The sequence below is a fragment of the Pezoporus wallicus genome, unplaced genomic scaffold (genome assembly GCF_028554395.1).
Source record: "Pezoporus wallicus isolate ANWC-B61680 ecotype Strahan unplaced genomic scaffold, APGP_CSIRO_Pwel_v1 scaffold_11491, whole genome shotgun sequence".
Taxonomy (NCBI): domain Eukaryota; kingdom Metazoa; phylum Chordata; class Aves; order Psittaciformes; family Psittacidae; genus Pezoporus; species Pezoporus wallicus.
The window spans coordinates 9457919-9483566 of NW_026642649.1; the positions used below are offsets into that span (position 1 = coordinate 9457919).

Here is a 25648-nt window from a genome sequence, read left to right on the forward strand (position 1 = left end):
TTTGTGGACACAGCTGTTCAAGCACTGAGAGAAAACTAAAAGCCTACATGCTTCAAAGCCTGCAGTACAGTTAGAAAGACAATTAGCATACTAGCACCAGTGGAGAGGGAAAGTTGCTATGTGCAATTTCATCATTACACATGGTAAAGGCAATTCCGTAGAGAAAAAGCTGCTTTAGAAGTGTTAAGTACAACATTGTGACATGTAGCACAGTTGGAAAACCTAACTTAAGAGATGGTTTACAATAAATAATACCTCTAAGGTTCCCTGTGCTATTGAAAGTGCATCAAGACATGCTCAACAGAAGCCATCACACACCACTTGGAAAAAGGCAAGCAATAACTTACCAAGAGTCCCATGTACACCAAGTGAACAGGCTCCAGCCCTTTTGAAAACCAGAACTTGCATCCCAACATATTTTCACTTACTTTCCACCCTATAGTAGCTGTAGATGCCTGCTCTAACATCACTCTTCTTATTACTGGAAGCTCTGAGGTACTTTCTCACAAATAGTAATGTGTATCACCTGCTACTCTTTATGTCCTTTCTCCTTGGAGCCTTCCAGGTGCAAAGCTTTGAGCTGAAAAATGTGCTCTTTAACTCTGCCTTACCCAGAAGTGGTGAGAGGCATGTTTCTCCTACTCTTTATCTTGCTAGGTATGGAAAACTGATTCTGAAAAAATAAGTTGTCTGAATTTCTGTTGCTTCCTTTCTCCCCCCCCCCAGTCAGGAATTCATTGCAAATTCTACAGACTTCTGAGTAAATGAATTGGACTCCAGGGGTATATATGAGTTACAGCCACTGTAAAACACAGGGTGCTTTCTTCCCAACTTTATTACAAAATCTGCAATGATCTCCACACTGCTTCCATTTCATTGGAGTTTTGCCACCAACTTGAATAGGTAGCTCAGGTCCAAATTCATTAACAGAATGGAAAGATTTACTCCAAATGTGGGATGTAGTACAAAGGTGATTAGAACCTGAGTAGTTGCTTTTCCATGGTGAGTGTGGCCTAGCTTGATGAGGTTATTTCCTGAACCTAAACTGTAAACAAGCAACTGTGCAAAGTTGCAGACCTGCATATGGGATGCTGGGTGCATCTCATGGAAATCATGACAAAAGCTAACGATCTTCACCTCACTGAAGGTGGTGAAATATTTTCCATGTACTTGATTGGAGTCAGGATTTTGCTGGAGGCGCTTTGCAGGAGTTAATGCACACTGCACAGTAAATTCCTCTGAACACTTTTAGTTCCTCTCCTCCCCAGTTCTCCCTGTTCTTTTAGGATAGCTGAGTTTTAAAATGCTTTCCTAAACCTTCTTCATCTCCATTACCCTTTTAAATGAGGAACTGAATAGATAGATACCCTTCTAGCTTTCTGCTTGAGCAACACCACTGGCATCACTTTTACACTGTATTAGTCAGAAAGCACGCTAATATGTTGTCTGCCATCAGAATTTCAAAGCACTTAACAAATATTAATTAAGTATTGCGTCTCTGTAAGGTATGTCAGTAATTAATTTTGTAAGCCAATGCCATATGAAGGAGAGAGCAGGGTGGATTCTCACATTACTGCATAGCTTCTTACTCGTTTACAGTTATTTTCTTCATAGGTGTCTAGACCTGAAGTAAGTTCCTTATACAGCTTTTGGAATGACCACAGTAGCAGGAACATTTATGAAGCTGAACTACAAGACACCTCTCATATTTCTGTTAAGTGAAAGCATGTCCTCCCAAATTCTCATTGTAAAATACAGTTAAAATAAATCAAGACAGGTAAAGAAGTTAAGACTTGAGCTCCAGCCCTGCCTTCAGTTCATCAGAATGGGTGTTCCTAAACTTCTGTTGTCCTGTTTGCTTTTCTACATGTAGTGAAGGACTTTCTGGATGTTGTGGGCTTTCTTTTCCCAGACACATTTACTCCTTCTGCCTGGAAATCACACTTAGGCAAATTCTGAGGACTTCATAAATTTGTCTGGGTTTTCCGAATGTCTGATTGATAGCTGTAGGGAGCAGACACTTCTGAACTAGTTGCTGCGTGTCTGGAAACCCTGGGCCTTAGCATTGTGAACATGCACTGCAGTTAAAGAACCTGAAGCAGCCTAGCAGGAGCAGCACTGTATGTGCTGTGCTGTCCAGCCATGCATAGTTAAGAGCAAAACCCTTCAGAAACAGCAGGCTTAACCTAGACACACTGTGCAGCTACTAAGACTCCATGCAGCCAGCCCCATGCTTTCATGGGGGAGCTATGCAGCTATTTGCATATAGATTATACATCCCCTGGCTCCTGCCACTGCAGCAAGTGCTGCAGCTGCTGCAAATGCACATGCTTTTTTTCTACCCAGGAAATTGTCTGCAAACGTATGGGATTCCTACCTCTCTAGTTTGTGTACTTAAATCCACACTCTTCCAAAGCAGCAATGGTCAGGATCCATACTTGTTTCACTTCTCCCTTTGATTCCCCCTTCCCTTCCAATGACAAGTGCTTGCAGTGTGCTTCCACAAGACACCCAGAGACAATCTCACAGTTTGCTACTGTCAGAAGTGAGAGGTAGCAGTCTGCAGTCCTTTGCCCTCTCAGCAATCCATGCTCTTGATCATCCTGCTGCTTACTCTGTGCTGCTGCTGGCATGCGTTAGCCACTTTGACCTATCAGCCTGGAAGAAAAGTAGCAGAAAGGGGGATTACTTTCTCTGTAACAGTGAGGTAAATCACCTGACTAAGTGACAGATAGAAGGTAAAAGATCAGAGGAGTATCTGAACTGCTGCAAGTGCAGCTGGGAGGCTGGGAAAGTGACTGAGAGACTTGACCTCACACTTTTGCAACAGTCACTTATTAGATCAGCTCAGCTGCCTGTGAGGCGGTAGTTTGATTTCTTTCTTATACAGGCAGGACCCTACTTTGCCTCTTGTCTCCCACTTGTCATTTATAGCTAGGTCATTCAATCCGGAGGGATTCACAGTCACACCACTGCAGAATAATCATGTTTCTTGAAGGATTATCAAGGATTTTATATGTCATGGTTTTACAGGCAATTGCACGTAAACTTCCTTTAATATGCTTCTGTGGCCTCAAACTAGTTGGGTTATTTGTTTTTCCTTGGTTCTTCATATGTTGGAGCCTAAAAGCGTTGCTATCATATTCAGAAACCTCTGTGCTTTTAAACGTGCTTACTCGGGTTCTAAGATACTCTCAAAAAAACCCTTGAATCCCTTATCTTGCGCCTTTGAACTAGTGTCAAAATTGTACCTAAAGCTAAATACATCTTCCATATTGTGTGTAAACTGCTTTTAAATTAAACAGAAATTTGAGAAGCTTCTGTTGACTGCCTCAGAGAGTGTCAAGCGTATGAAATATCCCTCCCAAACACCTGGAGAATTAATAAAATATATACACATATTTTCCCCTACTCCACCTAGATTAGAGCTGAAAGAGCAGAAAATCAAAACATGGTAAAATTGTGATTATTCCATCAATATTGTTTGAGAAATGATGGAACATTTCAGGACATTAATAAAGCAGTTTAGACATCCATCTGCCACAGTAGTGGAGCACAGAAGATCAAAAGAACATTCTCATCTGCTTGACACCCACACCCAGTGTTCATTCACTAATGGCATGCTTTTAGCGTAGGTTATAACTGTACACATCGTACAACAAAGCAATGCACGAAGTACCCTATCCGTAGGGAACAGAGAGAGAAGAAAAAATCAGTGTAGTTGATGAAAGCATTCTCAGTGGCTGAGAGCAGCACTAACTCTAACACTGCTATGAATTTGAAAGGGTTGGAAGAATAACCGTGCACCACCATCTTTGTTTGATTATGTTGTTCAGAATGAATCTCCCCCCCCAAAAATAATTTCTAATAAAAGGCATTCTAGCTTTCAGAAGGTGTGCACTCAGAGCATACACTGTGGGGGTGTGTTGAACTACCAGTATGCTCTAAAATACAGGCAAATTAGAGGTTTGGGGCTGCCCATCTGTTTTGGTGACAGAAAGCGAAGGTCAGTGTGTTTTAAACCAAATATGATTCATTTTAGGTTCCAAAGAAGAAAGATGATCCATACTTCCATGACAGAGGAAAGAGAAAAACCCATTGTGTTTCTCCTAATACTCATTCCATAGGTCTCTAACCTACAGACCCAAACATAAACTGGGAAGCAGAAAGTATTTGCATACTGGTTTTGCATTTTATTTTAGAAAATAAAGTTTCTCACCTCCAGTTTAGGAAAATCCCAGTTGTAACCAGGCTAACTGGGCAGATTCCAGATCAAATTCGTTGCTGGCATGGTGACGTTGACTTAGTGGCAGAGCCCTTTCTCTCTGAGAAAGCGAAAGTGTGTTAGCCAGTTGCTTCAGAAGCACGCAGAATAATATGCCTTCAGATTGTACACAGCTAATCCTCTTTCTACTTTGCTGACTGTAACCTGCTTAGTCTTACATGCAATGTAGTCACTGTCTTCTCATGAGCCTGATCCAAAGCCTGTTGAAGTCCGTGGAAGGAGTCCAGGTTTTTTTTCAGTAGTTTTGGAGCTGTCTCTATATGAACAGCTGGTCTAGCACTGAGTCTGCTAGTTGAAAGACAAGGAAAATAAGCAGCACCAAACCACATTGGACTCAGCACTGTATTAAATATATAAATGAAAGTAATGTGAAACTTGTAAAACCAGACTGGACAAAACACTCTGAAACATGCTGCAGGGAGCAGTCTAGTGCTAGCAGGGGAATAAGTTAGCTATTTAATGATGACTTTTCCATAGCTTTTACTTTTCCACATATTCTGTAATGTAACAGTACTTTTTTTTTTTCTTCCTTAGGCAAATAGCTGCCAGACAGCAGCACTGGAATGAGAACATATGTAGTGTTTGCTTTTATCTTACATTACAAAAGAAGTATGAATACCTTGTGTTATTCCAAGTATAAAATTACAGGTGTCAAATCATTTGGTGCTTTAAGTGCTGTGCCAGAAAAGTAATCCAGTAAAAATAGCCATGTCCTGTCAAAGCTGAGCAGTTGGTATTGTTATTACAGTTCCTTACTTGCATGGCTTCAGCAGCGTAAGATGGCACAAAACAAGTGTAAGAGACCAGTAAGGAACTTGGCTGGAATTGCCCAGAGCATAGAAAGACAGGAGGATGGAAACCAAATAAACCTAAGGGCTCAAAGCGAGAATCTGCCTGGTCTGCTTTGCAGTTAGCTTGAACTTTAAAAATGCTGCTAAACAAAGGCCATTCTCGAGAGGTCCCAAAGAATTAAAGCAAAAGGTGATTTGTTCTTGGTTTTGGATAAGTATGTGGTCAACCTTGTGTTCTAAAGAGCATACTATTTAAAAAGTAGAAAAATACTTAGCTGGAAAGCTGAAAGAATGTTTTTCATCTCTATGTTACAGGGGAGAGTGCAAAACAGGGATTAAGCTGTCTTGTCTGGGTTAGACGGTCAGTGGCTGCATTGCCTGTGGCAGAGAACTCCTAGCTGCTCTCAAGTGCTTTACAAGGAAGGCAATCCTTACCGAGCTGAATGAGCCTGGAGGAAGAAGCTTGCTCTGGACCTGAACTGAGGCAGGAGGTACAAGAATAGGACATAGCAGAGCACAACGCAGGTTTTTGGTATGTGAATTTCTCCTCAGTAGAGCATGAAGAGCCCCACGCGCTTTGTGCAGCGCCTGGAAATTAAGTTAGTACCTTTATTGTCCATTCCACAAAAACTGGGTCTGAAGCAAATCTATTTAGTAGATTATTTCCCTAAAAGGGGCAGAAGACTCACTGCATTTAATACTTTTTCCAGGCCTTCAGAGCTGTAGTGAAACCTGGACAGAGACAGCCTAGTCTCCTGAACTGGGGACATGCTGCTTCTGTCAGTATAGATGTTAAGAAGCTTATTAAAGGACATAGCAGCTGACAAGTGAATCTTTAATCCCTGTCAAATCCCTCAAATCCCTTCAATTTATGACCAGTGTAAAGCAGTTCATGTAAAAAAGAAACTTTTTGTGGGTGTTTTCAGATGAGATGCATTTACTTGTATGATGATCACCAGAACACATCTTACTTGTAATTTTCAGGATTAATTTTGGCTGCCTGAAAAAAACATTCCTAAAGCCCCCAAGCTTTCTTCCCCTACTTCTTGAAAACCATGGGAGTCATATTCATTGTCGACCGTGGTATTTTAAGTAAGTGGCATGTGGGATGTGGCAGGCTACATAGCATGCCACTGAACAGCAGGCCAAATCCCAATGCTGAGAGGCTGCAATTGTGTTCAGTGGTCAGAAATGACAAAGGCGTATAGTGCACCAAAGCTTGCCTGTCCTGATGGAGGTACAAGTAAGGGGTTAACAGTCACACCTGTGAATTTATGGGAAAACTTTTTATTTGGTAGCTCTTTCTTGCTTTGCAAACCACATGCTCACGCTGAAAGTATCTCATGCTGCAGTAAGTCAGTCCAGTTTAGGTTCTTTTTTCAAACAGGTTTTGTTCTGCTTAATCTGTGAGAAGACTCCACCAAAACCAAGAAGGACAATTTTATGTTTGTTTTTCTTTTTTAATTTCTGAAAAAAAAACCAACACTGCAGTAGGTCTGTCAGTCAGTAGATCAAAGTCTGCATCTAGTGTACCTCGGTATGCCGTAACGTGAGCTATTTGTTCAATAGTTAGCTCTAGTTAACTAACATGACTATTCATTCTAAAATAAGCACTTTGGCAGTGTTTGCTCCCAGGCAAATACTTGTTCTGCTGAAGTTCTTTCTCAGTTCAGCTGCCTCTGATCCCCTTTGCCAGTGCTGAAGTTGTTAGCCTTTGTAGTCATGAGAGTTAATTACTACTCATTTTGTTCCTTTTCTGCATGGCCAAAAGCTTTTATGTCCTTTCCATGTTTCGGGAGTGGAACGACCAGACTGCGTTAAGGGACTGTTTCTTATGCAATATATGATTAATAGATGCCAAGAAGTGGTCTGCCACATACATACTGGCAGGTTGGTGGCTCTGCAGCTGCACTGCTAATGACATGGTTGGGCTGGTTGAGCATAGTGCATCTGACAGTGGAGACAGGCTTCAGGGTCCAGCAGGAGATCAAGGTTAGGTAAACTGGGCCACCTGGGAAGTGGTGACTAGATATGGCATCTGAGGACAGATGGGATGGATCTGCTGAGGGTGGAGGAGGCTGGACATGTGGACAGTACAGCTACTAGCTGTGATACAGAGCGGTGAGTAAGGAGCAGAGGACAAAGTTAATAGCAGACTAAAGCAACTCATGGAGCAACCAGCTGTGTTCAGCACATGGCCCTTTGGTATTGGGCTGGATTTACTTAGCTTTGGGAGTGGTTGTAGTAGTAGGAGAGGAGCATATATTATTGTGTAGCTTTCATATCACTCCAAGAAAACAAGGTTTATCTCCCAGCCCAAAAGTGTTGTCGCCAGCAAAGCAGATATTCAAATACAGTACTCCTTAGAGGTTGTGGCCTGCAGTAGCAGGAAACTTAGCAGAGACCACATACTTTTAGCATCTCTAATCTCTGGAGTATTTTACTTGAATTATGTTGTCCCTTTTCAGCTAAAACAACCGTAGCGAAAAGCCTTTCACAGTGCGCTTATTCTCAAATGCTCTTGTTTCCAAGGGTGACTTTACTGGGGGCAGCGATGCAGTCTCAGAAAAGGGTTTTTTACGTGTCCCAGTTACAGATTTACTTCCCATGCTGCTGACAGCTTGATTTGTGAAAGAAAAAAGGACAAAATAGCAAAACAAAATTCGACCCACAGCCCGTGCAAAAGGGTAAAACACAGACTTGCTGTGCTACAGAGGAAGTGTCGAACACAAACATTTCTAAGGAGGAAAGCTTCTAGTCTTCATGTACATGATAAAAATCTTTTTACAGGAATAAGTCACATAACTGTAACTATTTTTAAGCTTTAAAAGTTTCCTGTTTAATACCTGTGGGATAAGTCTGTGCAGCTAGCTGGCTGCCAGTTTTAACCTTGGACCATTGAAATCTATTGACCTGTGGTTTGGTACAGAGCTGGCCATTGTGTTTTTTTTTCCTGCTTTGAAATAAGGGATATCTGGGAAACCTCTAGCACCACCACCCTCCCCCCGACCCCCCAAAAAAAATCACGATTGATTCTGAATTAGACCTGTTCTACTTAGCTGCCTGGTTTACAAAGTAACCAGATATTTTGCAGTTATTTCTGCAGATAGTTTTTTTTTTTTTTGCCATGTTTGCAGATAGCAAAGTATTTTGCAGATAGTTTGCAAAGTAACCAGATATTGAATATGTTGCTTAATCAAGCAGATGTCAGACCTAGAAACTCACCGTGATGCTTTTATACTGGATCTCATAGATACTAACTGGACATTAAGTGCATCTAGTTCCAGAGCTGCTGTTTCATTCTAGTTTGAGACTAAGCAGCAGTTGTGGAAAGAAGAGGCTGGAGTGTTCTGCTGTTGAGCAAACAATTGTATTTTTAAAGCAAAGTCTTAGGGCAATGCACTGCAGGGCTCATGATTCATAAAGCCAGCCGAGTGCTGAAGGAGGCTGTGTCTTGATTTGCAGCTTATAAAACCAGGAGTTTGCTAATAAATGCATTGTTCAGAATTACAGCCCAGCGCATTCTTAAAAGCGGAGTTCATGGCTTTGTCCTGAACAGTAGCCTCCTATGATTACTACATACTGTGCTTTTATGATAGGTGAGGCAGCTTCCTCCTGGCCACTTAGTTATGTCACCATTAAATGGAATAAAAGAATTGGGATGACCCAGTCTAAAAGGGGTAAAGCAAACAGCAGAGGACTGCCATTGATGAAACAAACTTGCTGTAAGCACATTCTCTAGTTAGTCTGAGTCATCAGTCTTCCAATATATTTATTCTTTTCTTCCTCCTCCATCTTTCCCTAAGCTCTATTACAAAGCAGTGCTTTGACTAGAAGCTGGGGTGCATCATGGGGGGGCGGACGGGACTCCCAAGAGCTGTCAGGGTTGGGGGCTGTAAGGAGGGACTGAACCGAGGCACTGAGAAAGACGAGCAGAGCCCATGTTGCAAGAACATGCTTGAGTCAAGTGTTGCCTCTTAAGGAGGGCTCTGGAAGGACATACCCAACCATAGTTAAGCCATGCATTAGTTTGGCAACTCCCTTGGTGCCTGTTCCCTCTACTGCCTGTTCTACCTCCCATCCCTGGAGTTGCCCCTGTTGCTACCTCCTGATGCAGGCTGTGGTCTTAGGGAGTCCCAGGCTGGGGGTTCTTTTTCTTGTCAACTTTCTGTCCTTAGTACTGGGATTTTCTTTTTTAGATCTGGGAAAAAAAGTATTGCCCGGTTATGAAATGGAATGAGTCAAATATACCTTTAAATCGCTTCATGAATTTCTGGCAAGATAATCTAAGGTTTGCAGGGGTGGATCAAAGTGAAGTGTGGTGAGTAGTGAGCATCCACAGTAACCAAACTGAATATGGGCACCCAAGTGGTTATAGTTTAAAACTAAGTGATACAGGTGAGCAAATGTATTTTGGTAAGGATTAAGAGAGGCATAAACTGATTTTCCAGAAATACTAAACTGGGAAGTGTTGCTTAGTTGTTCATAGTGCACTATTTTTCCTAAAGTCAGCCAGATGTACAGTTTTGAGGATGTACTTCTAGCACATGCTGAGCTCAGGAGTTTTCCTTCACCAATTTAATTCCCATATCAGAAGTGTCAGGTATGTTTTCTTCTGTTAACATGTCTGTATATGCACGTGTGTTTGTGCATGTATCCGTGTGTATGTATCCCATTAGCATTAGCTGCAGGCATCAGGGATGAAATGGACTGTAAAAATTCTGTGCCATCTGCCCAAACAGCACACTGGCTTCAGAAAGAATACTCAGATGTTTGTAACTGCTAGACTGGATGATGATGTTGAAATCTCTGTGTGAGGGGAAAAAACTGATTTCTGAACTGGTAAACTTCTTTGAAAATCCAAAGTTTTTGCTATCTGTCTTTCAAATGCAGGATTCCAGTTTTCTGCTTTGTTAGAACAGCAGGTAGATTGAGCATAAGAAAGTTAATGGTCTGACAGAATGTTTTGATACATTCAAGAGAGGTTTTCTCACCCCTCCATGCAAGAGAGCTGCTTTCCAGCATGGGCTGAGGCTGCAGCAAGCCCAGTTTCAGTGGCAGCAGCTTTGTCACTGCTTTTGCTCTTCCACAAGAAACAGCAGCACCAGGGTCAGTGTTAGGTGGCAGATTTGTAGGTGAAAGAATACAAATTTCATTACAGTATTGGTTTTGCTGTTAGTCAAGTTCAGCCAATTGCATTTATGTTGAGCAACACCCCAAGCCTGCTGGAGCCAGTGGGAGTTTTGCCATCAGCTTCCCTAGAGGGTAGGATTTTGCTCATTGTTTAAATTAGCTGCATCTTCACAGGAGCATATGGGAGCAAAAGGAAAGCTTTTGTATCGAAGGAGTCAGTAAGCAGCTTTATGCATTTACTCTGTGACACAGGTAAAAGCTGAGACAGCAAAACCCATCTGCTAGACCTTCAACACATCTCTGCAAAACCCATGTTAGAGTCAGAGCATTCTTTCCTATTTTATTTATGGCCCTGGCTGCCTGAACGAGTGCATCTGGAGCTCAGATGCCTTATGCCTGAACAGTAAATTAGTTAACTTGAAAAATTGCACATGGATCTTTGCTGTGGAAATACCAGGCTCTGTAGTTGAGGTGCTTTTGTGTGTGCATATGTTTTTTATGTTAAAAAGCTATTGAACTTTAGGCATAAACACTGTTCTCTGTCTCTTTTTTCCCCCTCCCTCTTTTGTTACAGACCGTGGACTAGCATTGAATATTCAGGGAGAGCTCCCCAGAGAGATTAGGGACATGGACAGATTTTAAACAGGACCTTAATGCATGGACACGAAAAGACAAATGTTCTAGTGGGAATACTAATGCAAATGCCCTTCTTTGGGGTCAAAATGCATTAAACAGCTGCTTGAATGCTAAAGATGCTATTAAAATCAATACAGACCGGAAATCATAGAATTTCTAAGTAGAGATCTTGCTCAGTGTAGTAGCTAAAGAGTATAAGGACTTCACTGGCCCCCTTTGTTATAAAGTACACAACACTATCAAGTATCAGTGCTAGAGAGAAGCACAGCTATGAATCCCTTTTTGCAGGGCTCAGAATCCCAGGTCCTGTTGAAACTTAGTTCATACAGGAGTATGTCCTTCCTGAAAAGCGATTGGAAGTGAGACTTAACAGCAGTAGGAGTCAGATGCTTTGACATGTGTAAACTGATGTTATCAGTTACTTTGATTACACCTTTGTGGAAGATAGGCTATTGCTATTTTTAATAAATCTAACTGAAAGAAATGCAGTGAAGCCACTGCACGAACAAGCAGTGACAGTACATGTATTTGGGCCAGCTATGCAGCAACTAAACTCAAATGGAGTCCAACTGTAAAAACTGACTGCCTAAATGGGTCAGCATCTGAAATTGAATTGCATCATAGCAACACAGCAGTATCAAAGCCACAGTGCAGCTTTAATGGCCACACGGCTGGTATTTATCATTAAGCTATGGGCATATTAAAGGAAGGCTTGACAGATTTAAACTACATGTAATCAAAACATATTTCATTAGGTGCTGCATCCTTGTAACTGCAGCAGGCATTTGACAGCTTCAAACTCCACATTTCTTAAGCTTGGGGAAGAACATGTTCAGTGAGGAGCCCTGTAGCTCTGCACTCTGCAGCCTGCAACTTACCATTGCAGCCTGCCTCCTTTGTCCCATAGCTCTTCCTTTTGGTTTCTCTGCTTTCTACCAATTCAGTATTTGGTTGCAACCTCACAGCTTTTCCTGGTCTGCCATTCCTGATTGTGCTCTTTAAACCATTCCTTGGAGACCTCTTCTCTGCACTAAAAGTTGCTCCCAAGTTTATTACTCTGCTAGCTGGTTTTGAGGCTATGTTGGGTGCATCCTGTTTGCAACTTGGAAGACAGTGGTTGGGTCCAACTCTGGAGCTGTAAGAAATAGGTAGAACTGCAGCTGCTGTCCTCAGGAGATACAATTTGGGATTGTTTCAGAATGAAGTGGCCTCTCTAACCTTAGCTTTGCTGGTGGTAATGCCTGTGGTATAACCATGCTCGACAATTTGTGGTTTGGATTGTGGTTAAGGAGGACAATTCCATTTAAGAACACAACTGCCATTGATATAAATAGCAAGACTTCATGATGTCTGTGTTCACACATGGCCTTTAAATCTAATTGGACAGCAAGACCAGTCAGACCCCTCTTCACAGGCTAGGCCTTGCTGAAATTGATACTCTGTGAGCCTTGAAGTGGTACCACTGGTGTTAACCAGTGTGCCCTTGATTGTTCCTGCTTTTCCTCCCTGGCCTAGAACGCACACATCCATTAAGCTGAGCACCACTGTCTTGTCTCTACTTCTCCCATGTTTCTCAGAAGTGCTTGACAAAGAGGAAATGTTAAAGGGAGGGAGCATTTTCCTGAGCTTGCAGCACGTACCTTTTCACGGAAGGTGGGATGCACTGCAGAGCCGTCTTGGATCCTGCTGCTGCCACCACCTTATTGGAGCTTCTCCCCGTCAGTGATGTGCGACATGATGGTGGATTAAAAAGAGGACATTAAAAACAAAAAAGCAGGATTGGGGAATGAAAGGAAGACACTTCCCTTCGTGCTCTTCCATCCCAGAGAAAGGTGAATGATGCTTGTGTCCAGAAGGTGGCACCGGCAGCCCGAGCCTGTCGGCAGTTCTCTCCCTGCCCGCCCGGCCGGCCGGCCGGGGCCCAGCCCGGCCCCAGCCAGACGGGCACCGTCGCCCCGGCTGGAAGCTGCTGCGCTAATCTGGGCACTCAGCCTTCTTAAAGGCTCTCGGCACTTTAAACCTACAGCCAAGCCTGTGCTCGCCTTGCCTGGCTACAGCACAGGGGTGACCGGCATAGGGGATACACCAATAATCAGATGTGTGACTGTGATCTTGTGACTTAAATAAGCAGCTGAGCCGGGGAGGAGCAGAAGCTTTTAGCAGCGGGATCTTTACCTCCCCAGTACAAAATTAGGTTTGCTGTTGAAGAGGAGGAAAGCCCATTTGAGGTCACTATTCAGGGTTTAGGTTTTTTTTTTAAGGATACCTTGCAGCAGCTGCTATTGCAGCGTGGGCACTGCTGCTGTTGGATGTGCATTTACTACTGGTGCAAGCAGCTGAGTTATCACAAGCACCGGCAAGCATCTCAGGTGACCCAACTGTAAATACTCAAAGACAGTATCATGCTTTACCTTCTCCGTTTTGGGGGATTCTCTGTGACTGTGGAAGGTAGATGTGGAGCAGAGTTTTGGCCTTGTGATCTGAGGTTTTTCAGACAAAAGTGTAGGGTGAGGAGACACTTTGGTGCTGGAGAGCCCCTGGGCAGTAAAACAGTTTTGTTGCAAAGAAGAATGGGTCAAATTTTCAAAGCAAGCTTTCATGCAAGAGCAATTCTGGCTTTTGTGTTTCCTTTCTTAGGTTGGAAGATAGCTTTCTTAATTTAGACAATGGTTTTCCTGACCTCAGAAACCACAGGGATCAGTGCTGGGTTTTGGGGATATCCTGCTCTCCATGTTGGCCAGTCTGTCCCCATTTTCCTTGACTAGTATTACTGATTTTGGTTACAAATTAAAACAATACTTCCCCCCCCCACTCTTGTCTTCACCCCATCTCCTCTCAACAGGAGCCAAACCCTGGCTCCTGTACCTGCCATGCAGAGCCAGCTGCTGCAGTAGGAAGGAGAAGGCAGGCACTAGGCCAGCTGCTGGCTGTGGCACTGCTGCCAGTCCTCATCCTCTAGTCACTGCCTTCTGCTCCCTCTGTGGCAGCACTTCAGTCCTGAGCAGTAGCAGGCAGGAGGAGACACTCGAGGGAAAGCCTGCTGATCATGTCGATCGCTTCTGCGAAAATGAAACCAACAAGACAATATCCAAAATAACCCCCAAACCTCTCTTCTGTGCTGGTTCTTAGGCTCTGCTGGTTTGCATCTAGCAGCATGAAATTGAAAAATTGGAATAAACTGGGCACAGCGTGTTTACTGTGTCCCTTTAGTTTAACAGTGTCCTGAAAGGACCCTTGTTCTTTAGAGCTATCCACTGAGCAACTAAAAGTAACTGGTTTTAAAATACAGCTGCTTAAATCCATCTAGATTTTGAAAAGATTTTAAAGGAAGAAGCATGTAGGTTGAAAATAAGAAGTAGAGAAGAAATTATTCCACGTTGTGCAGCTGACTGTGTTGGAACAGCCTGCTTTTTCCCAGGTGCTTATCTGTTGTTGGTGACTCTTGGCACTACACATATGCAGGAAGGCAGAACATGCAGCAGGACAAGAGGGCTGCATACAGAGAAAAAAAATTTGACCTTGCAACAGCCTCAGATGTTGCTTTTCTTTCTTAGTGCTGCCTGTGTCCTTTGTTTCTTATACAGTCCCCTTACTAGACAATGTTGAGGGCTGAGCCTCTCAGGTTTTTTCCTTTCTTTTTATGTTGTTGGCTTACACTACTTCTGATAGCTTCTTTATCACCTACTCCCTGCAAGGCAAACTGCAGGGTTGCTTCCCTTCTGTAGCAGCTGTGCTGAAGAACTGCTGATGAGGAACAAAATGGGAGCTACTGAGCAATCATTTGGAGACTGGCTATTAAAAACAAAAAGCCAGCTAATTAGAGCTTAGAGGAAGAGGCAACACTTTGTGCAGAAACACCAGAAGGTAGGCCCTCCAAATCCCATACACTCCCTGTAAATAACTATAATTAACCCCACACTATTCAATTTATTAATTAAAATTTAATTAATATTTTCTATGCCTGACAATCATCTTAGAGGCAGGCAGGGAAACACAGTGGCAGCTGGGCTACCATAGAGCAGCAGTGACATTCAAGAGGGCAGAGGCACAGGAGACTTGTCTCAGTCTCCCGGTCATACCTGCAATAAAACAGAACTGAAACTGGTCACTGGATTGCTGGATGGGAGATAGTGCATGCCTCAGTGTTCTCCTTCATGCTTCCAGGCAGCACCCTACAAATGCAGCGCCCACCTGGGTTATTTATAAGTGTGAAAGAAAGAAATAATGAGAAAATGAACGTAGTCATTATTTATTTGACCATACCAACTGAGGGCTGCTAGACAGCACTGTGTTTCACTTGGGTGTGATGTTCTGCTTGGTGCTTTGAGTAGAGGTGGTCTCAGCAGAGACACCTCTCCTGAACTTCATGGGTCCCATCAAAATAGAACATCTATTGCTTAAAAATGCTGTGTCTGTACTAGTAGCTTAGTGCACTCCTGTTTTGCTCCAGGGATGGGTTTCCTGGTCACTCATATTCCCCATGGTCAGAATGTCAGACGTCTGTCAGTGTCTGAGCTCTCTTCTGGAACAAATCTGTTGGTATCCCCAAGGGCAAACCTAAGTGTCACCAGCTGTGTAGTTCATACCAGGGTTTGCTCCAGACAGACAGGATAGATGTGGAAGGCACCAAATGTATCATTTTCAACAAGGACAGTGCTTCCAAGTTATTCCAGGTTAGGTAATAGCATAATTTATACTCTCACCCGTCCTTTTCCTAGAGCACACAATATTTTCTCCTGGCATTGTAGTACTCTTGATGCAGCACTGCTCTGCTGCCCACAGCATACACCTGTTAGTGTTCTCCGTACTTTGAACTGAAAATAATGACTGCTGAAGAGGAGACAAGAGCAGAGCACTGTGCAGCATGGCTGCAGCAGCCCACTCAGAAGAGAGCAAACTCTTGACAGTGTGACCATGAGTTGATCTGCAAAAATTGGCATGTGGGCAAGGCCTGGTGAAAATGGCCATGAGGTAAAGAAGGTCTTTTATTCCCCATTTAACAGAAGGGTGCAGACTGACTCAGCAAGAGAGCATCCTCAGAGCATGTTGAAACCAGATCTCCCAGGTCACAGGGAAGCAGTTCTCAGTACAGAACTGTTAGATAGAAGCAAGTGGGGAGAGGAGATGGGACACAAGTACTGTCATCACCACCATCTTCTTGTCTTCTCTCTGCTCCTGTGGATGAAACATGATGGGTTAGGCAGGTTTTGGATACACCTAGTGGATCAGGCCCTTCTGGTAGTGAAGTGGCATGCCATTTCTCAATCCTGGAGAGGCAGGCACCAAGCTGTTTAGTGCTGTGAGGTCAGAAGTGCTTCTGAGCACACCCAGAAGCTGGACTGAAGATTCCAGGTGAACGTCAGCATTAGAAGAATGTCACATTATGGAGTCTCTTTGGCCTCTGGGCTCTGGTGAACAACTGCAGCTTCAGGACCATCACACAAGAAACCAGCCTCAGACCCACCAGACCATGAATTACATCTCCCATAAGTGTGTTGGCATGGCCAACACTGAGGGGGTGATGAGGGGCTAGAATGAACTAATTCTCTACTCCTGTGGGAAAAGAAGTGCCTCTGATACCCTGCAAAGGTGCTCACACAGGGCTGTCCCCAGTCTGACAGCAGCAAAGCCAGAAGGGTGGAGATGAAGATGCCATTGCTAGTGCAATGGTTCCATTGGCTTCAGGCTGGGACACCCAGTACAACAGTGTTGAGTCACAGCAGCATTTAATCTTGTGTTGCCACAGGTGGTGAGGCATGTCCAGTCATTGTTATATTGTTGGTAATTCCAGGTAGATTTCAGGAGAACGGAGAGAGATGGAGATAGATACTGAGAATCATTGCGGCCTTCATCCCAAGATGAAACTCCAAATGAGCACAGTAACTGTCCAACTATTGCATCTATTGCCTGACTTTGCATCCATCAATTAGTGTGTTCTTACTTTCTCTCTTCCAATCTAGTACCTGATTTTAACTGAATTTTCAGAAATACACTTCCTGCACCTCTCCATAACTCACCAGCTTCTCTGACTTCTACAAAAAGAAAAGCAGGGGGAATAAAAACCAAACCCCAGGCAAATCACTGCTGAGTTTTGAATTCGGCATTCAGAACAACAAATACATCCAAGCCATTTTTGCTTTACTGTTAGTCATTTGTACTAACCTGCAATTAAAAGGCTCAGCATTTGTTCTCATCTCTTTGTGAAATTACATTTTCCACTTCCTAGGCCCTGGCCTCAGGCAGTGGATTTTTGAAGCATTCATGCCTTGGTAATTAATGTTTAAAGATGAATGTTGCAACTTTTAACAGTGTGTCGCTGAGTAAATACCCAGCAATGCCAGGGACCAAAAAAGAACACAAAAAATACAAGGCTTTTACTGGAAGCTGCAGGTTTTATGGACACTATCCTTCGAGCTCCCAGCTGCAGTGCATTTGATTAACCCTTCCTCAATGCCTGGGGATGTGGGAGACTGCCATGCTTCAAAAAAAAGGCAGAAGAAAATAAATACCACATCTAGTCTGTCAGTTCTTTATACCACTGACTCATCACCCCCTAAAGCTTGCTGGGAAGGGTTAGCTCATACAGAGAGGGAGGAGACAAATCTTTGACAAGTGATCTGTATATGTAACACCACCAGTACCATTTTTGGTTTTGCTAAAGGCTAGGAGGACAAGGGATGGAGTGGAGAAGGAAGGGGTAAAAATGGAAGATGGGGGAGCAAGTATGGTCAGAAGTTCCTTTCCTATTTCATGTTCCTTTATTTGTCCTGAGTCTGCCTTTTCTTTGTAGAAGCTACAGCTTCCAGTCTGTTACTAACCGGGTTGGTTGTACGTGTGATAGCAGCCCATCCAATGCAGGGCTTCTGTATATGATGCCAAGTGCTCCTCAATACCATTATCTGAATCTATCACTGCAGCATTTTTGGATGCTTTAGAAATTAAGTTACTGTGTCATCCCTTTCTAACAGAAATCCCTAGCAACTGAAAAGGCACGTGGGAAAATCAGCAACCTTGGCATTTCAGGAAGGGAAAAGGGTGGTCTGGATTGAGGTTGCCTCCTTTCTTTGGCATCTGACTTGGCATTGCAGTCCTGATTCAGACCTTTTGGAAGACACACCTCATGTCTAACATTTCCCAATCGGTTGGAACAAGGCAGCTGCCTCTTCACCAGGGCCTCCTAAGACAGGAGAAGTGGGAAAGTACTCACATAGTCTTGTGGGTGGTTTCTGTCAAAAAGGGCACTGTACCATGGGAGGAGTCTGGCCATACCAGGGACCCCACACTGCATCTATTAGTTTGGTATGTTCCCTTTCAATCTGATCTCTTAGTACTGTTTCTCATTCACCATAGCCTTTCCCTGGTCAGGCAGAGGCTAGTGACATAATTATAGAATGGTTTGGGGTGGAAGTTCAAATGGATTAGCTTAAAGCTCATCCATTTCCAACCACTGCCACAGGCAGGGACATCTTCCACTAGAGCAGGTTGCTCCAAGCCCCATCCAACCTGGCCTTGAACACTGTCAGGGATGGGGCAGCCACAGCTTCTCTGGGCACCCTGTGCCAGCGCCTCAGCACCCTCACAGGGAAGAATTTTTTCCTTATCAGATCAACTGGAACATGTAAAGAATACTACCATGGGCTAGTTCCCCCCGCTTCTTTTCTACCCTCCAGAAAAGAGAAGGAAATTCCCAATCCAACACGCAACTGGCAGGTTGGCAAAACAAGTTTGAAGCAGGTGCTTTGGGCTTTGTTACTCTTTCATGTTCTTTCTGCTCAGAAGAAACCAACACCCAAAGAGCTCCTGGAAGAGCTCCATGTCTCTGATTCTGCAATTAAGTGTGAAAACGGAACCTCCCAAATAATCTTGCCTTTCTGGAAGTTAAGTTCAGGCTTTAAGAAAGATTAGTGAGAGAAACATTCAGCACTAGTCATACTCATTTGGGTAACAGGCAAGTTTCTGCCTGTGCTCACTTCTAGTATTCATTATGAGTGTGTATTAGTGACTTCCTAAGCAGTAATCCCAGCTGAATAGTAAATGAAGTAGTGCCTTCTGCTGTAATAATTTCCTGTTCTTTTAGCATTGTTTATATACCATCAACAGCATGCTGATACATTAACGGGGTACCCAGTGCTTGACTGTTTCATTACCCTTTGCTTTATTTATCTCCCCAGATTGCTGGGAATCCTAAAAGGATTAAGATGATTTTTAGATGATTTCGGTGCTGAAGTACAGTGGGTTTGAATTCCTTTGTTTGTTTGGTTTTCTTGGCTCCTTTAAAAGTTTTCCAGTAAAGATGAGGACCTATTTGTACTAAATTTAGGCCTGCTCAAAATAGTTTGCTTTTGTTTATTCTAATGATTTTTCACAGATCCCTTAAAAACCAGAGGTCCAAAGAACACTACTGCAGGCTTCTTCAGTTACACTTTGTGTTAAACATGACACAGATCAGATCGTTCAGCATTTTGCTAAATGGAAGCATTACCAAGTACCATGGAATGGAAAATGCTTTGGGAGTAAAAGCACTGTGTTTTTCCAGAAATGCTTAATCTTAAACAGATCATTCAAATGGAGTGTAATAAACACTCTACTGCAGCTAATGAAAAGATTTTGTTCAACCTCAGTGGGCCCTCAACAGGCAGAGATAATACGCTTACCCTTGCTAACAGCATTCATTTAGCTGTGTTTCCTTTCCTACAGTGGGAATTAGATTTCCTTCTCCATTGTTTGTACAGAAAGACTCAGACTCAAGAAGATCATGTAAGAGCCACTGTGTTTAGAAGAAGGAGCTGCATTTGAATAGAAGATACCCCCAACTTCAGCCATTTAGCTTTAGTCAAAAGAAGCACAGAATCGTAGAATCATAGAATAGTTAGGGTTGGAAAGGACCTCAAGATCATCTAGTTCCAACCCCCCTGCCATGGGCAGGGACACCATCCTCACCATGCTTTTGAGATGATGCCCTACAAGGGACCATACCAGTCAACTACTGCACTACTTGCCTTGCTGTAGCGAGGGACTGTGAGAGAGCCCTCATAAACAAGCAGCAAGCAACCACCTCACATGCCAGCTCACACACATGTGCATGTGTTCACTGGTGAGCATGTATATATTAAGCCATTCAAGTTTAAGTACCTCTGGCTGGAAATGTTTATCTTTTTTTTTTTTTCCTAGCCTTCATTCCCAGCTTATTCCAAATCCTAACCCCAAACTTAATGTACTTCGTTCTTACATTACCTACTTTGAAGTCTATGGACCTGAACTGGGCAGGCTCCCACCACCTTCGGTTGTCTCTGGACCAGACTTTGGCTGGTACATTTTATCTAGAGGACACTTTGAAAGACCTATAACTGTTGATTTCCAAGGTCATTTTATAAGGACCAGAACTCACAAAGAAGCAAGCAGAGGCACAGAGCAATTTGATCAGGGGCACAGTCACCTAAGTGTCAGAGCTGAGGGTAAAATTTAGGGATCTGGCTTACTACTTGCACCAAAGCATAATTTGCCATCTTTGGGGTTTGTTTTGTCTTTTGCTCTTTTTCATCCTTATTTCTTCACTGTTAGAATTAAAATGACCAAGGTCATTTATACCCCTAATTCCTTTTCTTGTCCTGAAACCATCAATGAATGCTTTCTTTAAAGGTGCCACATGCTACAGTTTTCTCTCAGGGAGCATGGGATAGGGAGGAGAAAGCTTCATTAGTGACCCTTTTGCTATGTAACCTTTCCTTAAAATGCCAGCAACTGAGCTTCCACAGAGAGAACAGCAAATATTGAAAGAGGAATGTGAAGGGCATTATGAAAGAAGAAAGCAAGAAAAGGGATCTGCTCAGACAAGTTTCTCAGGAAAGGTGATGTAATATGTACTGTAGAAAATCCTAGCAGTTGACATAACTTACTCTCTTTCTAAGTAGCTGTGGCTGCCAGCAGGCTGGGAGAAACAAAACATACGGCTGGGAATACAGCTGAGCAGACTGTTTTGTCCAGAAGAAATATAGTAGGTGTAAACCTTGTTTTCAAAAGATGTCATTGATGTGTAATTGAAAAGTGTCCTATTAATTAAAGCTGAGCAACCAATGGATGAAGTCTCATCTCCTGGGACAGTTCATGGGGATACTGTAACATTAACTGCTGCATGCTGGGAGCACTCAAGGGGCTGCTGTTTGGATGCCATGGTGCATGGTTCCGTCACAAGCATACAGACCTGTTCCCAGAGTTTTGCCAATGTTTAACAAGTATGTAAACAGCTGTCTTGAAAGTTGTCTGTCTATTGACTGACTTGCACCTAGTTCAGCCTGTTTTCTGATGGAAATTACTGTTCTTGGCATGCATGTTGTGTGTGTGTCTGCATCCGTGTCTAACAGTTTGAGATCCTCCTTCCCTGTTACAGCAGACCTGACAGAGAGGCACAGGCTCTTTGAGACATTGAAGATATTAGATGTTTGTGGAAGAAGGTGACTGGGTCTTCTCTGCAGGGTAGAGGCTGCAGGGACCTGTGCTCTCAGTTGGCCTTGGAGAGTCCAAGAGGTCCAAATCTGGAGGATCCCAGATTTTCTTACTCTGCTTCTCACAGAGCTTATTAGTTTAAAAATCTTGGCTGAAGCCTGAAATGTTTCATCTTTAAAAACATTAGCTTCTCTACTTTGTTCCACCTGGTACATTACAGAGCTCCTATGTGCAGAGACTGATAAACAAAAGTACCATTGAAGCATGAATGTATCCCTTTTCAGGTGGGCTAGTGCATAAAAATTGGGTAAACTGATAAACAGAAAGTCCCAACCCATGGACCGTTGTGGATTTATTAATCATTGCCAACAGAGGAAGAGCTGTATAGGAGGAATGCCTTTTATGGAAATTGTATTTAGTTGTAGGACTGAAATACATGGTCTGTTACTTCTTAATAAGTACTGCTAGCACTGTTCAGACAGCCAACAGGCATGGTTTAATGAAAAGAATGTGTGGTTGTTTTCATAAGGTTTTTGTGAATAACGATGGGCAAAGCTGCAGGAGATCCCTGATGTTTCTGATGGGACTACTGTCATGTCAAAGTGTCATGTGCTACCTTCTTGCTTTACTGTATATTGGTTACAAGGCAATCATGACCACTGACAGTACTAGATGTTTTGTTGCAGTGGGAGTAGAGGCACCCTCTTGAATCTTCAGGAATGTCTGAATATTCTTCCTCTGCCTCTGCTACATACCCACTCCTTTGCATTTTCCCTTTTATTCTAGGTGAAGTCTGGATAAGAGCTGTCAGGAGACCTTTTTAGGTGGCTTGAGGCTACCAGGTGATATCAGGAGACCTTTTTAGGTGGCTTGAGGCGACCAGGTGATACTGATACTGAACCACAGTTCTAGAGGAGTGGCACCAAAAAGCCTGTTGTTATGCTGAGTGTTTACGGGACTTCCTCAGCTGCCCAAAAATCAAGCCATAGATATTGAGCTCCATTACCGCACTGACACGGTAAGTCAGGCTTCAGAAGCCTGCATCCATTGCATAATTGAGTTCAGAATTGTAAGAGTCACCAGCCTGTCATCAACTGTTTTAAACCAAGCCACAGGAAATATCACTAGAACACAGTACTATGTAGCTGACATTCACATTGCCAGATCTCTCCCTGTTGTACTAAACCTACAATAAATGTGTTCTTGTTAGCACTGTGCTGATGCTGGGTTGTGTTTCAAGAACTTCCTCAGTTACAGCAGTGCTAAGGACAGAAACCTGTAGTGGATCCTTGGAACTGCCCTGCCCACTGCCAGAACCCATCTTGTTTCTTGGCCATGACAAAAGCTCAAGATTTCTTTGTGCAACTTAAGTTCACATCCTAAGCTGGAAAGTGCAGAAGACATCTCCTAAGTTGGCCAGTTACTTAAGCAAAGCGGCAGTCTACTTTTTTCACTGGGGCAGAAAAACAAGGATCAGAAAGCAGTGTTGCCAAAGTGAAAACTCTCTCCCCATATACACTACCACTAAAGGTTACTGTAGCCCTAAAGAGACAGTAACCTTTCAAAAAGCTGCTATCCAGGATGTAGTATCTGTTACATATCCTTTAAGGTTACTGTATCCCTAAGATAAAGCAACATTTCAAAAAGCTAATCTTGGTTTTTCCTTGCAGTTTGCTGAGCATTGTTTAAGAGAAAGTTTCCCCCAACTAAAACCTCAGTGGCTAGAGAAATAGGCAAGAAAGGGCAGTATAACCAACTGCTCCTTTAGCATAGAGATAAAAACCATCCAGTTGCTCCCATTGTCCTTCAGGCCAGCATTTGATAGTGCAAGACTTTGTACTGCTGCTCCCAGTAACTCCTTTCTGGTGTCAGTGTCACATATAGCCCTTTCCCATTCCAACATAACCCCCATACATACTCTTCTTTATACTTCTTTATAAAAGTCCATTGGTGGCATGAAAAGCTTGTATCAGAAAACTATTTAAATTTCTCATGTTTTCTTATGTTTCTTCTTTTTTGGGGGGCATCTGAGCACCGTTGCTGAAAGCCTGGGAACATCTGCTGATCCCATTGAGATTTCTTCCCCTCCCCATCCCTAAACCAGGTGGCATTTTTAGCTTCAAATTTTATAGCAGAGAGCACGTTAAACATCACGTCTGAGAGAAACGGGAAACAACATGATAAGGTTGCAGTTTTAGGTGTTGCAAACAGCCCGATTCTCTCTATCAAAAATCAACCACATTTTTTTGCTTTAAAGTGTGAACAGTCCATGAAAATGCTACATGAAATCCATTTTCTGGGTGAAGGAATGTACGCTTGCCTAGTTTGTTTCCTATTAGGTTATTAACACTTACTGCATCTGTAACTGCTGGTTATTGAAGGAAGGACTTAACTTTCTACCAGAACCCTGGGACTAATTAAAACATTGCCATTAATGTTTAATGAGAGAGCTGTTACTTTCACCAATAAAGTGGCTTAGACTCCTAGTTCCATAAAGCACAAATGGCACATACTGAATCATAGTTAACAGTGGATTTGGAGAAAAAAGCAGTCAGAGGAGTGCAGCTAGTTGCATAAGTTAAAAATGTTTGGCTGCTTTCTTACTTTCCCCACCAGTACTGGGTAATATATATGCTAACTAGTGTTCATCTCTCAGCAAGGCATCCAGACCTGGTAGGGCCAGTTCTTTCTTCCAGTAAGACCTTTGCATCATAAAACAAAACGGCCCAGACAAACATGCCCAGGGGGAAATGCCATGCTTATAGGAACTTCCAAAAGCCAGTGTATAGCACTATTTGCTAGCCTAGCTGGTTGTCTTGGGTGGAGGAGAATGGCCTGTTAGAAAAGAATGGACAGCACAAATGGAGAAGAGTAAATAAGACACTTGAGGATGTGTCTAATGGATCTGAATATCAAGTGCAGGAAAGGAGGAAGCTTTGCTTCTCTTCTGTGCCAGCCTTGGGCAGAGGAGCGGATTGGTAAAAGTTAGCTCTATGTATCTATCAGCCAATTCTGCTATCTTACTATTTGTATCTTCACTGGTACCAAGTTGTAGTGTGTTTAAAGTAATTTGATTTACACTGAAGAAGCCTCACATGAGGAGAGTAACATTTGGAGACAATGAGTCCTCATTGCTAATGTTATAAAGGTTAAGAAAAAACAAAATACCACAAGCTGTTTCACAGTGCGCTTACAGAGAGAATGGTAAAAGCAGTGAATACTGTGTTCTGTTCCATTCCAGATGCTTCATTTAACAAAGATTAAATACTCATCTGAACACTGTCACTTTGAGGTACCTTCCTAATCTGGCTTTGCTCTTGTAAACAGCAAAGAGTGGTATAAATCAAGAATTACTCTGTTGAGGTCAACGAGGCCATTACCTCGTATTAAATTCAAAAGACAGCGAGCGTGTCTTACTTTTTACCTCTACAGCAAATCCATTCAATTCAGCATAAGTACAGCTGTAAGTTTAAGTGCAATGCAGGAACAGAGCCAGTTGGTAAATCTGTGCCCTAAATTTAGTACAGAGTTTCTGAGTATTCTTGAACACTGCAGAACTAAATCTCCTTGTCCTCCTGTATAATCTAGTTTATTTTCCCCAGAAAGAATTCTGTTTTCCTTTGGATAAACAAAAGGCCACGTAAAACACATGGCTGTCTTCTGAGCAAAAACCTCAACAACCATAGCTTGTATATATTTAAAAAAAAACAACAACCCACGAACTTCTGTTTTGAAGATAAATGCAGGTTTTGAGTGTATCAGCATTTTTTATTCCATAGCAGTTTTTTGCATAGTGTAAAATACACACCCTTAGGAATGAACAGCTATGATAAGTCATTAAAAAACAAATTATCTAGGAAAGTAATTTTTTCCATTATGAAAGTGGCTGGTAATATATTAGGGAAATGAATTAGTCACATAGTACACCTTTCACAAGCTCAAAAGTATTAGACTATGGCCTATATGTTCCCACACGTAACAGGAGCAGCTCTCCTTTTTGTACATACACCACTATCACTTCACAGATTCTGATTATGTTTTATTCATCTGTAATCATAAATCACTCACAAATCTGTCCAAAGCCTAAAGCTTACCAAACCAGTTCATATTTCTGGCATGAGCTATTCTATTTGCACATCTTTCCAGATTAAAACATTTCTTGTTGTGATATGGAAAGATTCCAGGTACGTGATGTTCAATGGGAAAAGGTGACAGCATGACATTTAGGCGATGTACGTGTGGAGAAGGGAAGAAAAGCAACAAGGAAAGAAACACACATTTGCTTTTGACCCACTCAATAGAAGAAAGTCAACTGAACAATAGCTGCCCACTTCATCCCTTGTTTTGGCACTCTGCTTTC

At 42.7% G+C, this 25648-nt stretch overlaps 2 protein-coding genes across 7 annotated transcripts in view; one reads left to right on the forward strand and one right to left on the reverse strand.

The window, feature by feature from the left end:
* BLVRA (biliverdin reductase A) overlaps nucleotides 1–4567 on the reverse strand; it is a 43726-nt gene extending 39159 nt beyond the window's left edge. The window contains exons 1-2 of one of the 2 annotated variants that reach the window (XM_057431281.1): nucleotides 4444–4567; nucleotides 4220–4325 (exon numbers count right to left, since the gene is read on the reverse strand). Coding sequence is in view for 1 of the 2 variants with exons in the window: in XM_057431276.1 (XP_057287259.1) it covers nucleotides 348–359 (12 nt within the window). In the remaining variant the exon portion in view is untranslated. Of the gene's footprint in view, nucleotides 1–347; nucleotides 365–4219; nucleotides 4326–4443 lie in introns of those variants that run through there. The other variant, XM_057431276.1, reaches the window with a different exon arrangement.
* LOC130611014 (cytochrome c oxidase assembly factor 1 homolog) overlaps nucleotides 1–25648 on the forward strand; it is a 51838-nt gene that overhangs the window by 5299 nt on the left and 20891 nt on the right. The window contains exon 1 of one of the 5 annotated variants that reach the window (XM_057431283.1): nucleotides 5416–5567. The exons of 2 other annotated variants lie outside the window; for them this stretch is intronic. In XM_057431283.1, coding sequence (XP_057287266.1) covers nucleotides 5520–5567 — 48 coding nt within the window. In that variant the 5' untranslated portion in view covers nucleotides 5416–5519. Of the gene's footprint in view, nucleotides 1–5415; nucleotides 5609–25648 lie in introns of those variants that run through there. 2 more of the 5 variants (XM_057431285.1, XM_057431287.1) reach the window with 2 other exon arrangements.